The following is a 22,189-nucleotide window of genomic DNA, read 5'->3' as shown; positions in this document are numbered from 1 at the left end:
TTCAAATTTGATTTCAGTACAGTGGACCCTAAGCCAAAGGATATCCCAAAATATAATTTTCACATTTTCCATAAATGTTGAATCACACCAATGCAAAAATATACAATTACTTCCAAAAAAGCTGTGAATAGTATTAATACAGTATCTTTCTTTTCCCATCTTTTATTCTACTAACAAGCACTTACTTTTTGACACATTTGAGCAACATCTCTGCTCTTCCACAGTGTTCTCTGCTGACGAGCCCCTCCATAAAGTGCACACATGTCGTCAGACTCTGAGATGGCCATCTTTGGGGAGGCAGCTCCTTACCTCCGGAAGTCAGAAAAGGAGAGAATCGAGGCCCAGAACAAGCCTTTCGATGCCAAGACTTCAGTCTTTGTGGTGCATCCTAAGGAATCCTTTGTGAAAGGAACAATCCAGAGCAAAGAATCAGGGAAGGTCACTGTCAAGACTGAAGCTGGAGAGGTGGGTAAGAAACAAGGCTGAAGGTAAACACTTTATTCCCAATCTCAGCTCTTAGCTGACATACATGCATCTCCTTCTTCCTCTGACAGACCCTGACTGTGAAGGAAGATCAAATCTTCTCCATGAACCCTCCCAAGTATGATAAAATTGAGGACATGGCCATGATGACCCACCTCCATGAACCCGCTGTGCTGTACAACCTCAAAGAGCGTTATGCAGCCTGGATGATCTACGTAAGTACCAGCAGCAGTCTTCCTTTGGGTAGCTCGGAGGAACTGCTCTGCCAGGCTAAGTGGAAGCCAACGTGCTGTCTCCCTTCCTCGCAGACCTACTCAGGTCTCTTCTGTGTCACTGTCAACCCCTACAAGTGGCTGCCGGTGTACAACCCAGAGGTGGTGTTGGCCTACCGAGGCAAGAAGCGCCAGGAGGCCCCTCCACACATCTTCTCCATCTCTGACAATGCCTATCAGTTCATGCTGACTGGTGAGTGGCTCTGTCTTAGAGGGATTGTACCATGAAACTCTCTGAAGGCATATTCTGTCTCAGTAATATGAGGAAACTTTTTCAAAGCTTTCATGGTTCTGATGCATACGTACTGTTGTACATTTTATTAACTTCACACCATTGTTTCCACTATTTTAAATAAAAGACATCCCTGCACTCAGTGAGGTGTTGTGGAGGTTTTTTTGCTTGTTAGTTTGTTTATTTTTTTAACTCAAGCTGACAGCATGGAGTTGAAAACATTAAACCTACCTGATTACATTTCATTCTTTCTCTGTTGTTCATTGAGTTTTAAGTACTGTATTTCTGCTTCTTTCACAGATCGCGAGAACCAGTCGATCCTGATCACGTATGTACACCCCCTGCTTGGACCTCTGCGGGGCTGCCCGGTGCCAGGGGACCTCCTGCCTGACCATACATTCTCTGCCTCTCTCTTTGGTTTGACAGCGGAGAATCCGGTGCAGGGAAGACTGTGAACACAAAGCGTGTCATCCAGTACTTTGCAACAATTGCGGCTAGTGGGGATAAGAAGAAAGAGGAGCAGTCAGGCAAAATGCAGGCAAATTAATAGACACTGGCTTGAATCGATGCTTTTCTCTGTTCCTGACATGATTTTTGGAAAGGATAACCAGCAATAACTATCATCCTGCAGGGAACGCTTGAGGATCAAATCATCAGCGCCAACCCACTGCTGGAGGCCTTTGGAAATGCCAAGACTGTGAGGAATGACAATTCCTCACGCTTTGTAAGTTGCTTAACCAAATGATTCCTGAAAAATAGTAAACAGGAGTGTATGGCAGTCATTCTTTTCTCTTGTTCAGTCATCGTGCTTTCAAGAGTAAGACTGAATTTTCTTATCATGACTTTACCACTTATCCTAAAAGTAATTCTCCAGATTTCAAAAACAATGATTCTATGAAAAAAATTAATTCTGCTTTGCTTTGAGATGCAAATTAAAATAACAGGTCACATGCTCTTTCTCCGATAATGTATTGCAGTGTTAAACAATAGTTTTGTTTATTTTACTGATATTTCTGTTCATTTGCTAAAAGATAGACGGACAGACAGAATGCCAGGAAGAAAGGGAGGGAAGTTAGGAAAGATGGGAAAGAAAGAGCGAAAGAGAGAGATAGAGAAAGAAAAAGAAAACTAAAAGAAGGAGAGAGAAAGAAAGAAAGAGAGAGAGAAAGAGAGAAAGAAACAGAGGGGGTAGGGGAAAGAGAGTTTCTACTTGAATAATATGTTTGCTTTATGTCAAATTTAATTAATCAGAAGTAAAATGGCTTATTTGATAGCAAGACAGATTTGAGCAGCTGAACTAGTTAAATGGCTATTTCCGTATCATCAGTATGACTGCTCTCTGTATGCGGCATATAGTTAGAAGAATTTGGCTAACAAAATCCACCCATTCCTTCCCATTTGTGCATTCAGCATACATAAAATATACAGCTGTGCCACTGTTGATTATTTTCATAGTCAAAAATATAAAAGACGACTTTATGTCAATGGTGGAAATACAGCTGATTCTTAAGAAAATGTCTCTAAGTAAAAATCTTGTGCCCAGTGGAGTAAATGGCAAAACTCTTAATTTCAGATATATTATTATGATGTAAATCTTAAGACACTTTTATTTCTTTAAAGGGCAAATTCATCAGAATTCACTTCGGTGCCACAGGAAAACTAGCTTCTGCCGATATTGAAACATGTAAGACACTTTCCTGAACTGTTCACAATCCATCCATTCACCCATCTATCCATACAGCTTTTCACCCAACCATCTATCCTGCCTTCCCTGTTTTTCTTCCTATCTTCTTCCTACTTTCTTTTTTGCTGTTTCTTCTTGATTCTAACTAAATTTTCCCTCCAGATCTGCTAGAGAAGTCCAGAGTCACTTTCCAGCTCAAAGCAGAAAGAAGCTACCACATATTTTATCAGATCATGTCCAACAAGAAGCCAGAGCTAATAGGTAGGAAGAATGACTAACTTGGAGGAAGATTGCTGAACATCAACTCACATTATTACTTGATTGACTAAACTAAGCCTGCATGTCCCCTCTTCTTACTTTCAGACATGCTTCTCATTACGACCAACCCATATGACTATCACTTTGTGAGTCAAGGTGAGATCACTGTTGCCAGCATTAATGACCAGGAGGAGCTGATGGCTACAGATGTAAGTAACAATTAAAAAAGTTGTACCTATTGTCATCTCTCCCAGACAAAGCTTTTATTTTATTTTTCCTACTGCAGAGTGCCATTGACATCCTGGGCTTCACTGCTGATGAAAAAACAGCCATTTACAAGCTGACAGGAGCTGTCATGCACTATGGCAACCTGAAATTCAAGCAGAAACAACGAGAGGAGCAGGCAGAGCCAGATGGCACAGAAGGTATTAGCGAAGTCTGTGGCTGACCTGTTAGAAATAGAAGTAGCAATAATAATTCAGTATTTGGAAGATGGAGAAAGAGAACAGTAGAAATGTGTAAAAAAGTGTTTAGGTGGAACTAGTATATAGGCATGAAACTACTACCCTTTTTTTCAATTACTACCTAATCTCTATTTGAAGTATAAGTTGCATATGTGTCCATAATTCTCTCCTGGGCTACCACAGCTCTGGATAGCACAGCCTGTTCAGTGTGCTTATATTAAAGACCCACTGAGAAGAGAAAGATTTTTCAGAAAATACATTTCTGGTTGCTTCTTTAAAGAAAATGGAGGCATTAAATTCAGTGTTAGAATTTCTTCTTCATAAATCACATGTTATCTAGGAATTTTGCTCAGGTAAAAGGGAACTTTCATTCAATTTCTTTCTTCTCCTTTGGAGATTCAAACCCATAACTCAAATAAATAGTAGTATTATTTGAACATCAGTCTAAGTGAAGCATAGGTACACTGTGCTAGGGAAGAACTGACTTAGATTTCTACTTCTCAGCTGACTACTTAATCACTTAAATGTTATATAATGCATACATGGTTTAAAATGACTAAGTCCTCTCTCCAAAGAACGCTCTCAGATGGCTAGCTTCAGGACTGAGTTTTTAGATTTTGATCCTGAATGAACGAATATGCCTGCCTTTCTGCTATGACTATAACAATAAGTCTCCAGAAAGGGGCACTTCTTAATTGTTACCTCTAATTTTGGAATGCATTCCCCTTTAGGATTATAGCTGCTGCCAAAAAATACAGGTAGCCCAAGTGTATGTTTTGGATTACACTCAGGTGGCCAACCTGCTAACTCTTTGGTGGTGTGTTGCCTGGCTTATAGATACCAATTAGCTCTGGACTGAAGAGATGAACTTCAGCTTTTTTAACAAATACATTGTTTCTAGATGTTTCTGTGAAGATTTTTAAAGACACAAATAGCATTTAGGTGTACTGCTCTGAAAAACTTTCAAAACAAAGATGATTTTTGTTTTAATGGCTGTTGTGCTTCCTCTGAGATCCAGTAAGCAGAATTTGATCACAAGGACATTCAGTATTGCAGTTGCCTTGGAAAAGGTTCATCGCTCAGAATGCTGCACGTCTTGTTAGTCTTAATTCTTCTGTCTCCTTGTCCTTCTACTTAGTTGCTGACAAGGCCGCCTACTTGATGGGTCTGAACTCAGCAGACCTGCTCAAGGCCCTGTGCTACCCCCGAGTCAAGGTTGGGAATGAATATGTGACCAAGGGTCAAACTGTGCAGCAGGTAACAACCAGCTGGTGACTGGGAACCTCTGGCTTGATTCACTCTCTTGCTCTGGGTACTGTTTTCCTTCTGCTGCATTCTTCTTTATATTAGGTGAACAACTCAGTGGGTGCTCTTGCAAAGGCTGTCTATGAGAAGATGTTCCTGTGGATGGTTGTTCGCATCAACCAACAGCTGGATACCAAGCAGCCCAGACAGTACTTCATTGGTGTCCTGGACATTGCTGGCTTCGAGATCTTTGATGTAAGGATTCCAGGTTTGAGGACTGCTCTTGCAGGGGGAGATTGCTGTATCAGAGGACTTCTAAGTAATATTCTTCTGAAGGTTTAACATGCTAGTCATTTGCAATTTTCCGGAAAAAAATCCTTCTTTTTTTTTTTAGCACAGAACAAAATCCACAGAAGTTCCATTAGTACAAGAACAGAGTTATGTTGTTTGTGTAGAAGTAGTAAAAAGAATTTTATATGTTGTAATATTTTAACAGTTTGAGCTTAATGTTAATGATTAAAAAACCCCCAACATAATTACAATAATTTTATATAAGAGCTAGAGCAGAACTAGTATTTGGAGACCCATTGACAAACATACAACAGGATAAAGATGTGTAAATTCTTTAAAGGATGAAGGAATGAATAGATAAATGTTTAATCAGAGATATCAAGTGTTTAAAAATTGGATACCAGGGCATAAAATCATCTTTTTGGCTGAACAAAAAAAAGCCAAAGTACTTCATGAATTTTAGCACATTGACGAAGAATATCTTCTCTGGAAAAATTTCCATTTTCATTATGTAGGTATTTCTTCGGGGAGCTGTATATAAGTCCTGCTATGGTGCAGTCCTGATAATACAGTTGTGTTTTAACTGGGGAGATTTATAAAGGGTTGAGAAGGATCAAGAACTGTGCATGTTGACGATGGGTGGTTGTTGTTTTTTTTTACGCTGGGAAGTTCAACAGCCTGGAGCAGCTGTGCATCAACTTCACCAATGAGAAACTGCAACAGTTTTTCAACCACCACATGTTCGTGCTGGAGCAGGAGGAGTACAAGAAGGAAGGAATTGAATGGACATTCATTGACTTCGGGATGGACCTGGCTGCCTGCATTGAGCTCATTGAGAAGGTAAATTTTTAATTCAAAATATCTTGTATTTTCAGGAACTCATTATTTCAAATTGAAAATGGTTAAATGCTATTTTAAAAAAAGGTCTTGTCATGGTTATTTTCATGTGTTCGGTTTTAGTTATTGAAATATCTCTTGGTCTGTACTATTGTTTATTATGCATTAGAGATATTACAAAGTCCACAGATAACTATGGAAGTCATTCCTCATGCATCTTCTCTGTGTGAAAGGTATCTCCACTTGCTTGATTAAAGGATATCTTTTTCAAAAACACAAAGCAGCTCCCAAAGTAAAATAAAAATATTTTCTTAAGGATCTGGAATAAAATTATCTGGACAATACATTTTTTGCTAGATGGTCCATAGTAAAGTAAGTACAGGCCAATATAGTCAATGCCTGATCTCTGAGTGCAAGAAACTGAAGGAGATTTCTTGTAGTTCCATATAATTTAGGGAGTTGATTAAAAGTACAAAAACTGAAGTAAATATACAGTGGACACTTTTGTGAAATTCATTTTTAAATATTATCTTTCTCCTCTTAATTTTTTAACATGGTTTTTGGCATAAAAAACATTCCTGAATCACTGTGCCAAAGTGTGAGTCAAGCAGGTGAATCTTTTAAACCCACTATTTAGAAAGAAATTTTCTTCATGGCAGGGGTATTGGTTTGTTTCTCAGCTTCTTGGCTTTTAATATATTCCCTTTAAGACCAAGCTGTAATCACATTATTCTACAGGCATTCTCTCTTCTAAATTGTACTATCTTCCAGCCCATGGGCATCTTCTCCATCCTGGAAGAGGAGTGCATGTTCCCCAAGGCAACTGACACCTCTTTCAAGAACAAGCTCTATGACCAGCATCTGGGCAAGTCCAGTAACTTCCAGAAGCCCAAGCCTGCCAAAGGCAAGGCTGAGGCCCACTTCTCCCTGGTGCACTATGCTGGCACCGTGGACTACAACATCACTGGCTGGCTTGAGAAGAACAAGGATCCCTTGAATGAAACTGTCATTGGGTTGTACCAGAAATCATCTGTGAAGACACTGGCTTTACTTTTTGCCTCCTATGGCGGAGCAGAAACAGGTTAGTTCTCTAAAATTCTTTTTTTCCCAACATTTATGATCTCTAAAGATGCAACAAAAAAGATAATATTAAAAAACTTTTTTTGTTTTTGAAGAGGCTAGTGGTGGTGGCGCTGGTGGTGGAAAGAAGGGTGGCAAGAAGAAGGGTTCTTCTTTCCAGACTGTCTCGGCTCTTTTCCGGGTAAAGTATGAATTTCATTATCTGTAAAGTGAAATGAACATAGTTTCAAAACTGACTTATCTAAAGTCCTGTTCTTCTCAAGACCTTGGTTTTGTAATGAAACAACAGTAAGTATGAAGTGAGCAGCAGTTATTCACTACCTTATCCTAGTAATTATCTGTTCACATTTGGGATTTGTTTCAAGAAGTCTTCAGCTGACCCTCTGAATTTCTTTTAAAAGTTCACTTACATTCTTTGTGAAAAACATTTTTCAGAATCTGGGATGTAATATAAATATTAATCCTATAAAGATCTGTGTTAAAATTTTTATACAGTAGCGTTTTATTTCCTAGAGACTAAGGTGCAGAATTTTAAACTTTCTTTTGAGGGGAATATTTAAGTATATAAAAGGTTTGATTAAATCTAAGTTTTGAATTTGAAAGCTTCTTCCTCCTAAGATTATTATATTAGTTCATTGGCATCTAGATACAGAGTATACAGAAGTAAACTTTTTTAATCTAAGCTGCTACACATGATCCCACAGGAGAACTTAAACAAGCTGATGACCAATCTACGGAGTACTCACCCGCATTTTGTCCGTTGCATCATCCCAAATGAAACAAAAACACCTGGTAAGATGCTCAAGCAGAAAGAGAGCTTCCTCTAATACAGTCATTCCCCTCTGCACTGGAAACTGTGGTATTCTTTTATGCTCTGAATTTCTAGGTGCCATGGAGCATGAACTGGTACTTCACCAGCTGCGGTGTAACGGTGTGCTGGAAGGGATCAGAATTTGCAGGAAAGGTTTCCCCAGCAGAGTTCTCTATGCTGACTTCAAACAGAGGTAAAAGCACTGCACTTCTTAGCATCATTAAAAGCAATGTTGGTTCATTCATTCAGGTTCATTCAGGCTGGATTCTGCTGTCAAAAATATATATGAGCTGGTGGGATTCAGTAGCTAGTGTGTGTTGGTTGGGAAAAAAACAACCTATCTTCCTCTTTCTCTTTTCACAGATACAAGGTGCTTAATGCCAGTGCTATCCCAGAGGGACAGTTCATTGATAGCAAGAAGGCTTCTGAGAAGCTTCTTGGGTCAATAGATGTGGACCACACCCAGTACAAATTTGGTCACACCAAGGTACAAACCCCCCTTGACTCACTCACTGTGTGCCTGTGCTTTGCTCTACCTGACAGTGATGTGCTGCAACATTCCCTTTCTCAAGGTGTTCTTCAAAGCTGGGCTGCTGGGACTCCTGGAGGAGATGAGGGATGAGAAGCTGGCACAGCTCATCACTCGCACACAGGCCAGGTGCAGGGGCTTCCTGATGAGAGTGGAGTACCAGAGAATGGTGGAGAGGAGGTAGACCTATTCCTCATCTTCAGTTAAAGTCACTGTACCTGGGGGAAAGTGTTGACACTCGTCACACTGAAAATACTCAATGTACATTTTAATTATGCTTCAGGGAGTCCATCTTTTGCATCCAGTACAACGTTCGTGCATTCATGAACGTGAAGCACTGGCCCTGGATGAAGCTGTTCTTCAAGATCAAGCCCTTGCTGAAGAGTGCAGAATCTGAGAAGGAGATGGCCAACATGAAGGAAGAGTTTGAGAAAACCAAGGAAGAGCTTGCAAAGTCTGAGGCAAAGAGGAAGGAGCTGGAGGAGAAAATGGTGAAACTGGTGCAGGAGAAAAATGACCTGCAGCTCCAAGTGCAGGCTGTGAGTAACATTTTTTTTTTTTAATAGGGGAAATGAGTAAATAAGATCTAACTCTTCTTTCCTACTACAGAACTGTCAAATTGCACACTGAACTGCTTTACAAAATATTTTAAACTGAATACCATGTAACTAAAGTTAAAATTCAGGCCACATTCTTTCCCCACTCAGTTTCACTGTTACAAAGTGGAGTTTAAGCTAAAGAATTACTTTTTAGTATTAATGCTTACATGTACACGTCTTTATCTGAGTTCATGATGTAAAGCCTTATTATAGTCACGGTAGTGTATTTAGTGGAGTGGGGACAGTGATTCAATCGACTAACTACTCTGCCTTAATTCTGTTGTCGAAATGAAGAGCCTAGTGACATTTCTTATGGCATATCTCACCTGAGCTCCTGTAGCTACTGCTCCCAGAAGACACAGATGCCCAGTACATCTTACGACACAAGTGCCAGCCTTTTATGTTTGTCTCCAATGCCATTTGGATTCTCAGAAACCTAGGCAACATTTAGGCAATACCCTTGAGTTGAAGTGTCCATTTCAGGGAAAGTTGAATCTTGTCCTAGTGTCCACTGACCGTATTGGCTGGGTATAAACCTACCAATGGGAGATTCAAATATTTTTCAGTGGTGGAATTATTTACATTTCTCAATAATTCCACATAAATTTGGATATGGTACATTATAAAATACAATCACTTTCAAAATGAGAAAAGGGAAACATCAATTAATCCAAGTAATCCACTGACATACCTGGAATAAACAAGGTGAAACTTAATGGAGCTAGACACTCTATCTGATGATGAAAAAGGTCAGAAAAAAAAAACCTGATTAAAAGCTTATTCTAAATTTGTAATTTGTAATGTAATTGTGCAGTAACCTTTTCCCAAAAAGTAATCCCAAGGGACTTACTGACATACGTATGTTCCTTCAGCATTAAATATTTTCTCACCAGGAAGCTGATGCTTTAGCTGATGCTGAGGAAAGGTGTGACCAGCTCATTAAAACCAAAATCCAGTTGGAAGCCAAAGTAAAGGAGGTGACTGAAAGGGCTGAGGATGAAGAAGAAATTAATGCTGAGCTGACAGCCAAGAAGAGAAAACTGGAGGATGAATGTTCAGAGCTGAAGAAAGATATTGATGACCTTGAATTAACACTAGCCAAGGTTGAGAAGGAAAAACATGCCACAGAAAACAAGGTACACACATGGGAAGTCACATAAAGGGCCAAGACATCACTGACTCTCAGAGTAAGAGCCTGCTACATTAAGACTTTGGCTTTGGAAAATTTTGAACGGGACCTTGTCTGGCCAAGCAAAGGATAAATTAAACACCTGGCAAAACACTGCAAAGTGGAAATGCCACTGCACCAGCAGGCCTGTTTTCCACCTAATTTTGACACTTGCTCATATTTGTAGGTGAAAAACCTCACAGAGGAGATGGCAGCCCTGGACGAGACCATCGCCAAGCTGACAAAAGAGAAGAAAGCCCTCCAAGAGGCCCATCAGCAGACACTGGATGACCTGCAGGCAGAAGAGGACAAAGTCAATACGCTGACCAAAGCTAAGACCAAGCTGGAGCAGCAAGTGGACGATGTAAGCACACAGGCATACAGCAAGAACAGGACAGGTATGGAGTTAGGCCTGGCTGGCAGAGCACTGATGGTCTGGTTTGTTGTAGCTGGAAGGGTCCCTGGAGCAAGAGAAGAAACTGCGCATGGACCTTGAGAGAGCTAAGAGGAAACTCGAAGGAGACCTGAAGCTGGCCCATGACAGCATAATGGATTTGGAAAATGATAAGCAGCAACTGGATGAGAAACTGAAGAAGTAAGTGTGGCACCTGAGTGCTGGGCTGGTGCACTTGTCTTTTTTCTTTGAACTCTAACATGGTTTGTTTTGTGCAAAGGAAAGACTTTGAAATCAGCCAGATCCAGAGCAAAATCGAGGATGAGCAAGCCCTGGGCATGCAATTACAGAAGAAGATCAAGGAGCTGCAGGCAAGTCTCTGTTCCTTCTCCTCTTTCACCCAGTCTCAGGGCAGGTAAGAGGAGGGCATGGGTGTGAAGGGTCCGTAATGTTCCCCAGGCTCGTATTGAGGAACTGGAGGAGGAAATTGAGGCAGAACGAACTTCTCGGGCAAAAGCAGAGAAGCATCGGGCTGACCTCTCGAGGGAGCTAGAGGAGATCAGCGAGCGCCTGGAAGAAGCAGGAGGAGCTACCGCAGCTCAGATTGAGATGAACAAGAAGCGTGAGGCAGAATTTCAGAAGATGCGTCGCGACCTCGAAGAGGCCACTCTGCAGCATGAAGCCACGGCTGCCGCCCTGCGGAAGAAGCATGCAGACAGCACAGCTGAGCTTGGGGAGCAGATCGACAACCTGCAACGAGTGAAGCAGAAGCTGGAGAAGGAGAAGAGTGAGCTGAAGATGGAGATTGACGACTTGGCCAGCAACATGGAGTCTGTCTCCAAAGCCAAGGTACTGAAAAATATGCTGAAAACAACTTGAAAATAAAAAATGTTGAAACACATATTTTTAAAATATGGTCAGGTTACAATATAACTCTTTATACGGAACTGTATTTCTAACCTTCTAACCCCAACAAGCAGTATATAGCTTGCATGTCTGTTCACATTTTTCTGGTGAGAATCGAGCTGTTCAGAATAAGGAGGAGTCCAGATACTAATGTTCTTTCACTCTCTCTGATCTCCACAGGCAAATCTAGAGAAGACGTGCCGCACACTGGAAGACCAGCTGAGTGAGATTAAGACAAAGGAAGAAGAGCATCAGCGCATGATCAATGACCTCAGTGCTCAAAGAGCTCGTCTGCAGACAGAATCAGGTGAGAGGGCCTCCTCTGAGCTGTGGAATGGGAGAGCATCCTAAAAGACTTTGTCTGGGTCATGAATGACAATGAATATATTTCCTTTCTGTGTGCTTTCCCAGGTGAATATTCACGCCAGGTGGAGGAGAAAGATGCTCTGATTTCTCAGCTGTCAAGAGGCAAGCAGGCTTTCACCCAACAGATTGAGGAACTCAAGAGGCACTTAGAGGAAGAGATAAAGGTGATGATTTTTTCTACAGCTGGCCATTGAAAACACTCTTAACTTCACACTGCCTAGTGGGGACAGGGTCTGCTTAGTACAAGTCATACTGGGAGAAGATTTTCATTTCTGTGGGGAGTGAGATTAGTGTATTTTGTCCTCCAAGGCTTACATCTCTCCTTCATTGCAAACACCTACACCCTCCCAGTGGTCATGTTTACTGTGTTAAATTAATTCATTCGAAGAGATTACCCAGGATATTACCATTCCTTGTCCCAATCCCACTCTCTACCCAGGCCAAGAATGCACTGGCCCATGCCTTGCAGTCTGCTCGCCATGACTGTGACTTGCTCCGGGAACAGTATGAGGAGGAGCAGGAAGCCAAGGGGGAGCTGCAGCGTGCCCTGTCCAAGGCCAACAGCGAAGTGGCCCAGTGGAGAACCAAATATGAGACTGATGCTATTCAGCGCACAGAGGAGTTGGAGGAGGCCAAGTACGTGGGGAAAGTGGGGAAGACAAAAAAAAAAAGGGTAGGCTAACAAGGGAAATTTGAAGACACCATTGCGATATTGTCATAAAATGTTAAAGCTACTTTGGGGCAGAGTAAGGGCTGCGGTAAAATATATCCTCCAAAGGGTGTGGTTTAGGAAACGTAGAGGAAAAGATTCCCCTGACCCAGAGAATAGTACAGAAAACCTGTGGATGGTAGCCACAGAAAGCACACTGGTTGTTCAAGCCTGGGAATCAGAACTGGGAAAACAATGACTGGCTGGGAGAGGACTTGCACCACCTGTGCATAGGGTACATACTCAGTGAAGTGGTAAAATGTCCTGTTGTGAAAAGCCCATCAGCCACACACCACAGACTCCCCTTTGCTCTCAAACCTTGAGCTGTGCTTATCTCCTCCCAGGAAGAAGCTGGCACAGCGCCTGCAGGATGCAGAGGAACATGTCGAAGCTGTGAATGCCAAATGTGCCTCCCTGGAAAAGACAAAGCAGAGGCTGCAGAATGAAGTGGAGGACCTGATGATTGACGTGGAGCGATCAAATGCCGCCTGCGCAGCTCTGGATAAGAAGCAGAAGAACTTTGACAAGGTCTTTTGGGCTCCAGGCCTGGGGCTGCTGGGCAGAGCATCCCCTCCTGATTGCCACGTCCATACGGAGGTCCTGTTTCTTTCCAGATCCTGGCAGAATGGAAGCAGAAGTATGAGGAAACACAGGCTGAGCTGGAAGCCTCCCAGAAGGAGTCTCGCTCTCTCAGCACGGAGCTCTTTAAGATGAAGAATGCCTATGAGGAGTCCTTGGACCACCTGGAAACGCTGAAGCGTGAGAACAAGAACTTGCAGCGTAAGTCCCTGGCCCTCTGCTCCTGGCAGGCCTTTCTCACTCTCCACCACTACCCACCGCTCCACATGGGTCTGTGCCTGGAGAGATGGAGGTCTGCAAAGATGCCTGTCACCTTGGTGTGGCAGAGCCCCTCCCATTCGGCTCTGTCCCTGACCATGCTCTTGGTCTTTGTTCCCACAGAGGAGATTGCTGACCTCACAGAGCAGATTGCCGAGGGAGGAAAGGCAATTCATGAGCTGGAGAAAGTCAAGAAGCAGATTGAGCAGGAGAAATCTGAACTCCAGGCTGCTCTGGAGGAAGCTGAGGTACAGGCCCATAATCACTGTTGTCTGCTCTAAAAATATAAGCAATGGGGAAATATGGCTAAAAAATATTCTGGCTGGGGACTGCATCCAGCTGAGATTTCCTGAAATATTCTGTAATTACCTAGAAAGCAAGTAGTAACTTTATTGATGTTATAAATGTTTGTGTCCACTTGTCCAGGCCTCCCTAGAACATGAAGAGGGGAAGATCCTGCGCCTCCAACTTGAGCTCAACCAGGTGAAGTCTGAGATTGACAGGAAGATAGCAGAGAAAGATGAAGAAATCGACCAGATGAAGAGAAACCACCTCCGAGTGGTGGAGTCCATGCAGAGCACCCTGGATGCTGAGATCAGGAGCAGAAATGAAGCCCTGCGGCTGAAGAAGAAGATGGAGGGAGACCTGAATGAAATGGAGATCCAGCTGAGCCATGCCAACCGCGTGGCTGCAGAGGCACAAAAGAACCTGAGAAACACACAGGCAGTGCTCAAGGTATGTTAAGCTAAGGATGTGCACGTAGGTGTCTAGCTCGTCTAATATCATAGAATCATTGAATCATAGAATGGTTTGGGTTGAAAGGGACATTCAAAGATCATCTAGTCCACCCCTCTGCCGTGGGCAAGGACATTTTTTACTAGATCAGGCTGCTCAAAACCCTGTCCAACCTGTCCTTGAACACTTCCAGTGATGGGGCATCCACAATATCCTGTCACTGGACAGAAGGGAGAAGAGATCAACACCTCCCTTTCACTTCTCCTCCTCAGGAAGCTGTAGAGAGCAATGAGGTCACCCCTCAGCATCCTTCTCTCCAAACTAGACAAACCCCGTGTCCTCAGACACTCCTCAGAGGACATGCCTTCCAGCCCTTTCACCAGTTTTGTTGCCCTTCTCTAGATGTATTCAAGAATCTTAATATCCTTAAACTGAGGGGCCCAGAACTGCACACAATACTCAAGGTGAAGCCACACCAAAGCTTAATACAACAGGAATTCAGCTCCAGCTGTGCCTTAGCTTTCTTGATCCTACCCCTACACATCCGGCCCGTATCCCTACATTCTTCCCAGGATACATGTCTTTGGTTCCACCGCCTATGCATTTCCTTCATACACTTTAGTTTGACCAGGAGGTTTTCACTCAGCCATGCTGTTCTCCTGCCTTCTGTGCCTGATTGCTCACACATGGGAATTGAAAGATATTGCACTCTAAAAAAATGTTCTTAAAGAACTGCCAACTCTTTTCTGCTCCTTTATCCCTGAGAGCAGTTTCCCAGGGGATCCCACCCAGTAATTCCTTAAACAACTGAAAGCTTGCTCTACTAAAATTCAGGGTCTTGACCTTACTCTTCATCTGGCCCATATGCCTCAAGATTGTGAATACCACCAGGGCATGATCAGTGCAGTCCAGGCTGCCACCAATCTTGACATCTCTAATTAGTTCATCTGTGTTGGTAAGCAACAGGTCCAGTAATGTTTCTCCTCTGGTTGGGCTGTTCATCAACAGGCTCCCCTTGGTCAGGTGGCCTCTGAAAACACCAGCTACAAGGTTTCCTTTGTTGGCTTGGCCTCTAATTTCAACCTGGCTCATTACTGTGTTTCAAAGACAGCTCTGTGCAATCAATCCATTTTTTACATAGAGGGCAACCTGCCCGCCTCTCCTTCCTTGCCTGTCCCTTCTGAACAGTTTATAGCCACTGATTGCAGCAGTGCAGTCGTGTGATTCATCCCACCAAGTTTCAGTGACAGTGATTAGATCATAGCTTTCTAATTGCACAGTGGCTTCCAACTCCTTTTCATTACCCATGCTACATGCATTGCTATATAGATACTGCATTTGGGCTATCGACCATATCACCTTTTTAGAAGAACAAACCCTATTTCCTTTGGAGCATTTCATTCGCTCTTCTCTGTTACTCAAAAATCCGTTCTCTTCCCCCGCTAAGTCCAGTTTAAAGCTCTGGCCAGCTTGTTGGCGAAGACCCTCTTGCCCCACTTGGTTAGGTGAATCCCATCAGCTCCCAACAGACTGAGTTTCTCAAAGGCAGATCTATGATCATATAGATGCCAAAACCTTGAATATGGCACCAGGTAGACAGCCAGGCATTCACCTGTTCAATTTTTCTCCTCCTTCCTGAACCCCTTCCTCTGACTGGGAGGATAAAGGAGAATACCACCTGTGCTCCAGATCCTTTTAACATTTCTCTGAGGGACATATAGTCTCTTTTGATGGTTATAAGCTGCCTTGTTGCAATATCATTAAAGCCTACATGGAATAGTAGGAACGGATGATAATCTGAAGGGTTCACCAGGCTTGGCAGTCTCTCAGTGACATCACAAATGCAAGCTCCTTGTAGGCAGCAAACTTCTCTAAAGAAATTGGATGGTAAATGGCTGTTTTGCTGCCTTTCAGTGAGGAATCTCCAATTACTAATAACTTATGTGCTTTTCTGGTGGCACTCGTTCTAATGTGAGTGGGTGGTTGGAAATTCACATGGTTGACTTTTCCTGGGTCCTGTCAGTTACTCGTGCTCTTCATTTTTCAACCCCAGAGCATCGTGTCTGTTCTGTAGGGGGACTTCAGAGGATGGGGGAAGGTTCTTTCTTCTGCCACAAGCAGGGACAAAAGTCCAGTTTCCTTCATCTTGTAAGTTCCTTGTGTCAGTCAGCTAGAGTTTGAATTCAGGCTTACCTTCCTTTTGCACAGCCTTAAATTTAGGCAGGGCTGTCACTCAGCCTCACTGGGACAGTGCGCAATACCAGGTATTGATCTCCTGCTCACATTCTTAGATACTGTGCATATGCTGACATAATAATCTGCATATAAATATATATTATATCTATAAGTATATATATATATAAAATACTGACATAATAATTATTAGACCGGTGGTAATTGCCATTGTGCAACAGTGCTGTGCCGCCTTATAATTTCTTTTTCCTCTCTTAAAGGATACCCAGATACACTTGGATGATGCTCTCAGGACTCAAGAGGACCTGAAGGAGCAGGTGGCCATGGTGGAGCGCAGAGCAAACCTGTTGCAGGCTGAAATTGAGGAGCTACGGGCAGCCCTGGAGCAGACGGAGCGGTCAAGGAAAGTGGCTGAGCAGGAACTGATGGATGCAAGTGAGAGAGTTCAGCTCCTCCACACTCAGGTTAGATTCATGAGATTCAAAATCTCAAGAGCCTTTTTTTTTCCTTTCCAGATTTTTCATCTGTGTAAATTCTTAAATCATCTCTTGTAATAAAAAGCTTAACCTGAACCAGAATTATTACCTTTGTACAAAGAATTGGATTATAGCTAAATGAGTAGGATTGCATTAACAGGAGTCAGAAGTGCTTCTTAAAATCTTAAGAACTCTCTGCTATCTAGCTGTGTATGACCTGACAAGATGTATCATTTGAAGGAGGATATTAATATTAGATACACAGATGATGATTTTAAATTTAAACACTAATTTCTAAAATTTATTTATTAAAATTCTGTTTTGGAACTAACTGGACAATATTTTTTGTTGTTCAACAGAACACCAGCTTGATCAACACCAAGAAGAAGCTGGAAACAGACATTGCCCAAATTCAGAGTGAAATGGAGGATACGATCCAGGAAGCCCGCAATGCTGAAGACAAGGCCAAAAAGGCCATCACGGATGTGAGTCGGGGACTCCTTTCATTTCTGATGTATTCTCCCCCAAAATGTCTCCAGCCCCAAAATGGCTTTGACCCTTTGCTCTCATCAGGCAGCCATGATGGCAGAAGAGCTGAAGAAGGAGCAGGACACCAGCGCCCACCTGGAGAGGATGAAGAAGAACCTGGACCAGACGGTGAAGGACCTGCAGCACCGTCTGGATGAGGCTGAGCAGTTGGCACTGAAGGGAGGCAAGAAGCAAATCCAGAAGCTGGAGGCCAGAGTGCGTAGGGCTGGTATTCATGCCTGAGTGAGCATGTCCCTTGGAGAGATACCAGGGAAGCTCCAAAGATGGGCTTCTCATTGCAGGTGCGGGAGTTGGAAGGGGAGGTTGATGCTGAGCAGAAGCGCAGTGCCGAAGCCGTGAAGGGTATGCGCAAGTACGAGAGGAGAGTGAAGGAGCTGACCTACCAGGTAAGGCAGGAGGCCTCTTTGGGCTGACAGAGTTTTCTCACAGCAAGTCAGATTTTGTGCACACCATCCCCAAGGGGAATTGTTAACCTCACGTGGTGGAAAACCAAGAATTCATTCTCTTTCCTGTTTGCCAACTGCTTTAGTCTGAGGAAGACCGGAAGAATATTCTCAGGCTGCAGGATCTGGTGGACAAGCTGCAAATGAAGGTGAAATCCTACAAGAGACAAGCTGAGGAGGCTGTAAGTATTGCTTGGAGAACGGGCAAGAGCCACCTTCCATCAGGGCAGCGCGCTCATTGAGATGAGTATGAATACCAGGAAAGGAGCATGAAAGAAACTCCCAAGACACAACAGTCATGGCCACGTCGTTTTACTATCGTGTCATGAGGCCTTGCTGAGTTCTGGGCACCCTGCAGCTGTCGGGGAGGAACTGAGGGAAGTTCTGCAGCCTGTTTTATACAGGAGGTCAGACTAAACAAACCCAGGGGCTGCATACAGTGACTGAAGTTAACTGAAGTCCCTGAATCTCTGGTGCTGATCAACAGCAGAAGGCTTCAGGGTCTTTCTCAACCTAATATGTCACACTGATAGTTGGGCAGCAAGTAGTGGGAGAATAAGTACGCAAATGACAAATCCAAGCGACAAAAATGTGACACAGTAACGGTGAAGTTTTTCACAGTGAGGTCCTGAATAAGGGAGGATGAGGAGGTCTGTGTGAGGCTTATGTGTAAGCAGTGGTGGGTGGGGGTGGAGGTCTGAGTCTTTCCCCAAGGAAGAACCACAGCCCTGCAAGGCCGAGGCACAAGAGGACTGAAACCCCTGCCCTGGACTCCTCACCACCGACTCCCTCTCCCCACACAGGAGGAGCTGTCCAATGTCAACCTCTCCAAGTTCCGCAAGATCCAGCACGAGCTGGAGGAAGCCGAGGAACGGGCTGACATTGCAGAGTCACAGGTCAATAAGCTCCGAGTGAAGAGCCGGGAGTTTCATGGCAAGAAGATAGGAGAGGAAGAGTGAGGATGTCATGAGGCAGCAAAGTGACCTGAGCGCTGCACAAAATGTGAACCTCTCAGTCACTTTCTTCTGTAATTAGTCTTTGTAACCATGTCAATGTCTAGAGAATAAAGACTGTAGATTCCTTTGCATACACAGCAGAAATAGTGCGTTTGGTTGTTACAGTTCAATTCTGCAGTTACATAAGTTTGGGGCATTTTCAAGTAAAATGTTTTATTTCTCTTTAACCCTGGGATAGCAGTAGAGCTTTAAATATCCCATCTCCAGTATTTCTCCACTGTGTCCTGTTACATTACTGAGTAGGGAATAACACTAATTTAATTCCCATACTGGCAAGAGGAGAGGATCAGGACAAAGACAGGACGAGTACCTTGTCTGTCCTGCACAGCAAAAATGTTTCTGCCTTGGGGAATCCTCTTTCTAAATGGGTGCAATACACAGAGGCTCTATTTGCTGGTCCCATTCTCACTTTGGTAAGCTGGATTTAAAGGCAAGTTGCCCCATTAAAAAAAGTCTGGAGCCCCAAAGGCATCTGGATGGCTCTGAGTCCTCATGGAGGAACTTATGCAAGGTGCTGCCTCCTTTGAACAAGGCAGGTGAAGGCCATGAACTCTAGACAGTGGCTTTTTATTGAGCAAAACTAAAGATCAGGCAGAACTTTTTTTATGGAAGAAGTTATGAACAATCGGTTCTAAAGCAAAACAAATAATGTGTTTGGATATTGCAGTTCCTTACTTTCTCTGTTAGACAGAACAGCCAATATTAAGACAGAATGTTCCTGTTGTAAATGAAATGAAGATTGATGAAAAGAATGGTAGAAGTAAATGTGAACAAGGGGGATAAATCTCAACCAATATAACATGTTGAATCACCAGAACAAGCTAGGAACTGCTGCAGTACTGTATAATGTTTTCCGATACTGAAATATTAATATAAGACTATAATAAGCATTTGTGCCAAGGAATAATGTGGAGTTGTGTATAAATACAAAAAGCTAAAGGAACTACTTTTAATCATATAAGATAAGACTTCAAGTGGGAATAATTCTGGGAATGTTACAGCTTTAAAGAAATCACAAAATCTAGCAATTTATGGAGGAAAAAAACATAGATGATAATGCCAAACTGTGTCCTACCTGTCTGACTTCTGCGGCAAGGGATGAGTTGGAATGTAGATACTAACTGCATTCTGGCTGGACAGAGAAGAAACAAGTCATTCACACAATGTGTGCTGGTCTGAAGCTTTAAACAAATGACAGCCTGTTCCCTGCAAGGCAAGAAGCAGTACTTAAAATACAGAAAAGCCATTCTGGCAGCACTGGACCCTAGTGCATTGCATAGCTGCTAAGGGCACATTCTACAAGCAGATGTCAGGAACGGTAGGGGAGACTTGACTCTCTCTCATTACAGGGACACTTATGGCACCCTCGAGGTTCCTGGCTAGCTCTACAAGGCTACATTTCCAGAGGGTACTTCAAGAAGCTGTGAAGATGCTGGGGAAGGAAGCTGGAGTTGTTGGAGGGGAGGTGGGGAGGAGACAGCAGGAAGAAAGCCTTTTGCGCTGACCACAGCAGTCAGTGTGTTTGCAGCAACAGCATTCAGGATTAGGAGGTCCTCCTTCTCCCAAGCACTGAGGTTTACACCCAAGGAATCCTCCTATGTTATAATTAAATATGGGAGTACTTTGCTAGGCAGCAGCTAAATATATTTAAGGAAAAGATGACACCCTGTGTTGACTCTTGTGTCACTGTAAGTGATGCTCTTGAGAGACAGCATCCTTATGTGTGAAGCTGTGAAAGCTGCATCAATGCCAGCGGTATCTGGGCACCAAAGAAGGGAAACCACCCCTCTCATCTCTCCCTTCCCACAGTATGTTCCCAAGAAACAGGTGGGATTCTTTCTTTACAGACAAAACTTTTGTTTCCACACCTTGAAAGGAAGCAAAAGGATTTTGTCTGTACTAAAACACTTATTTCTTTAAACAAACGAACGAACAAACAAACAAACGATAGCAAACGCAAAAGCTTAATTCCCAAGTCAGTGTATTGTGACTGTGGCTCAGTAAAAGTGTGGGTACTAGCTCCATGGGTACTTTTTTAAACCTGCTGACTGACTAACAAATGCCACAACAACTTTGGGGATCATATTTTGATGCCTAAAATCCCTGTTCCCCTTGGACAATATTACAATGACCACCCAAAACGAATAACCTGGCCTGACTGTGGAAGAATCATGATGCACTTGAAGCACTTGAAAATGTTAGAGCTCTTCTCTCATAATAAGAAATCATGGCTTGAGAATTTGTTCCTAAATGCTCAACTGATGAAAGGTAACATTGCAGCTTCCTTAGATGACAACATCTCAGTCTGATTATCTACTTCAAACTGCATGTGTGGGAAATGGAAAGAAGTCCCACACATTGCACTGGGCTGACCTGGCCTTGCCACCGGCCATCCCGGAAAGCACGATTGGAGACTTCCTGGAATCAGAGTGGAACATTAATGGGAGGGGTAAGGAAAACTAATTTCTCCTCACTTTGTGGTTTGCTGTCTTAGATGGAGGACAGGAGTCATTTTGCATTGACACACTATTTCTGGAGTCAGACTGCTTGTGACCTGATAAGTGCTGATGCAAAGGTAACTGATCTTGGGGAAAACATGGGCCCATAATAGGCATAAAGAAACATCTCTAAGAGAATGTTTAAAATAGATGCAGCTGATGATAACCTCCAGTAGAGCTGCTGCTGTATGTGGACTAGAGAGTTCTTTAACCTTAAACAGCTTGGGCATGAAAGAGTGTGGTGTGTATCCTGAGCACAAAAGCATCAGCCCTATAAGAGGCCCTAAGACATGGAGAAAGTATTTCTGACCTGCAGAAAGAAGACCTTACAGAGACTTCTTGCCAACAATGCCAGATTCATTTTTCCAGTTCTCTAAGTACTTACTGGTCATGGGCTCAGGCTACAAAAACATTGCCTTGACCAAAAAGCGTGTTCCTCCCCAATGGCAGAAAAGGAGAGGAACAGAGTAAGAAAGAGAAAGAAAAAGAGAAGGAGAGAGGAAGAGGGAGAAAGGGAAGAGGAGAAGGAAAGAATGAGAGAAAGATAGAAAGAGTGAAATGTAGAAAAAGACAGAGAGAAAAGAGAGGAAGAGATTAGAAAAGATTAAGAAAGATTGAGAGAGAAAGATTGAGGAAGGGGAGAGAAGAAAGAGACAAAAAAGAAAAATGGAAGGAAGGAAGAAAGGAAGGAAGGAGGAAGGAAAAAAAAAGAAAAAGGAAGAAAGGAAGAGAACAACCAAATTAAATCACCTAGCTGTTTGTACCTGACATCGGACTTCGAGTCTGCTGCTTTTGATCATCTGTGAGAGCATTTGCTAGTTACAACATCAGCCTTCTTCAAGTAGTTGGGTCATGGTATAGGTAGCTTCTGTTCCCAGGTGCAGAATAGTGGTTTCAGTGGCCAGAGGGGTGATAAGAAGAATACAAGGATGCAGGGAACTCGTTTGGGAATGACTGTAACAGCTGTACCTACACTCCGGCAGGGGAATTCACACTGCTCTTGTGAACCCTCTGTCCATCCACCCTTTTCATGCCCATTGCCTTAGTATCTCAATGCCTGTCTCACTGAGTGAAAGAGTACCTTGGGAAACAGATCTGTTTTCTGAATCTCTGC

The 22,189-nt window shown here is 43.0% G+C and overlaps 1 protein-coding gene across 1 annotated transcript; it reads left to right on the top strand.

Moving 5' to 3' along the window:
- The first annotated feature begins 261 nt into the window (after positions 1-261).
- On the top strand, positions 262-18,564 carry LOC142091022 (myosin heavy chain, skeletal muscle, adult-like). Its single transcript, XM_075169738.1, has 38 exons — positions 262-465; positions 555-698; positions 792-948; positions 1,288-1,315; positions 1,414-1,525; positions 1,619-1,711; positions 2,608-2,671; positions 2,834-2,932; positions 3,035-3,138; positions 3,216-3,354; positions 4,532-4,650; positions 4,744-4,893; positions 5,599-5,769; positions 6,538-6,847; positions 6,942-7,027; positions 7,551-7,638; positions 7,733-7,850; positions 8,021-8,144; positions 8,230-8,366; positions 8,470-8,725; positions 9,679-9,921; positions 10,141-10,317; positions 10,403-10,548; positions 10,628-10,718; positions 10,807-11,196; positions 11,434-11,560; positions 11,665-11,783; positions 12,059-12,255; positions 12,673-12,856; positions 12,943-13,108; positions 13,289-13,413; positions 13,592-13,900; positions 16,354-16,557; positions 16,929-17,054; positions 17,143-17,313; positions 17,400-17,504; positions 17,648-17,743; positions 18,365-18,564. Exons 1-38 carry the CDS (start codon positions 262-264, stop codon positions 18,518-18,520), a joined length of 5,835 nt encoding a protein of 1,944 aa, XP_075025839.1. The 3' UTR covers positions 18,521-18,564.
- Positions 18,565-22,189: the final 3,625 nt, after the last annotated feature.

Source organism: Calonectris borealis, chromosome 20, assembly GCF_964195595.1.
Source record: "Calonectris borealis chromosome 20, bCalBor7.hap1.2, whole genome shotgun sequence".
NCBI classification, from domain to species: Eukaryota; Metazoa; Chordata; class Aves; order Procellariiformes; family Procellariidae; genus Calonectris; species Calonectris borealis.
The sequence above is the reverse complement of the archived record's forward strand: the minus strand, read 5'-3'. Positions and strand labels throughout refer to the sequence as shown.

Excerpts from the sequence above, each read along its gene's own strand:
- LOC142091022 (XM_075169738.1), top strand. The coding sequence starts at position 262 with ATGTCGTCAGACTCTGAGATGGCCATCTTTGGGGAGGCAGCTCCTTAC. Across the intron at positions 3,355-4,531 it reads AGAGCCAGATGGCACAGAAG|TTGCTGACAAGGCCGCCTAC; the intron begins GTATTAGCGAAG and ends CCTTCTACTTAG. Across the intron at positions 11,561-11,664 it reads TCGTCTGCAGACAGAATCAG|GTGAATATTCACGCCAGGTG; the intron begins GTGAGAGGGCCT and ends GTGCTTTCCCAG.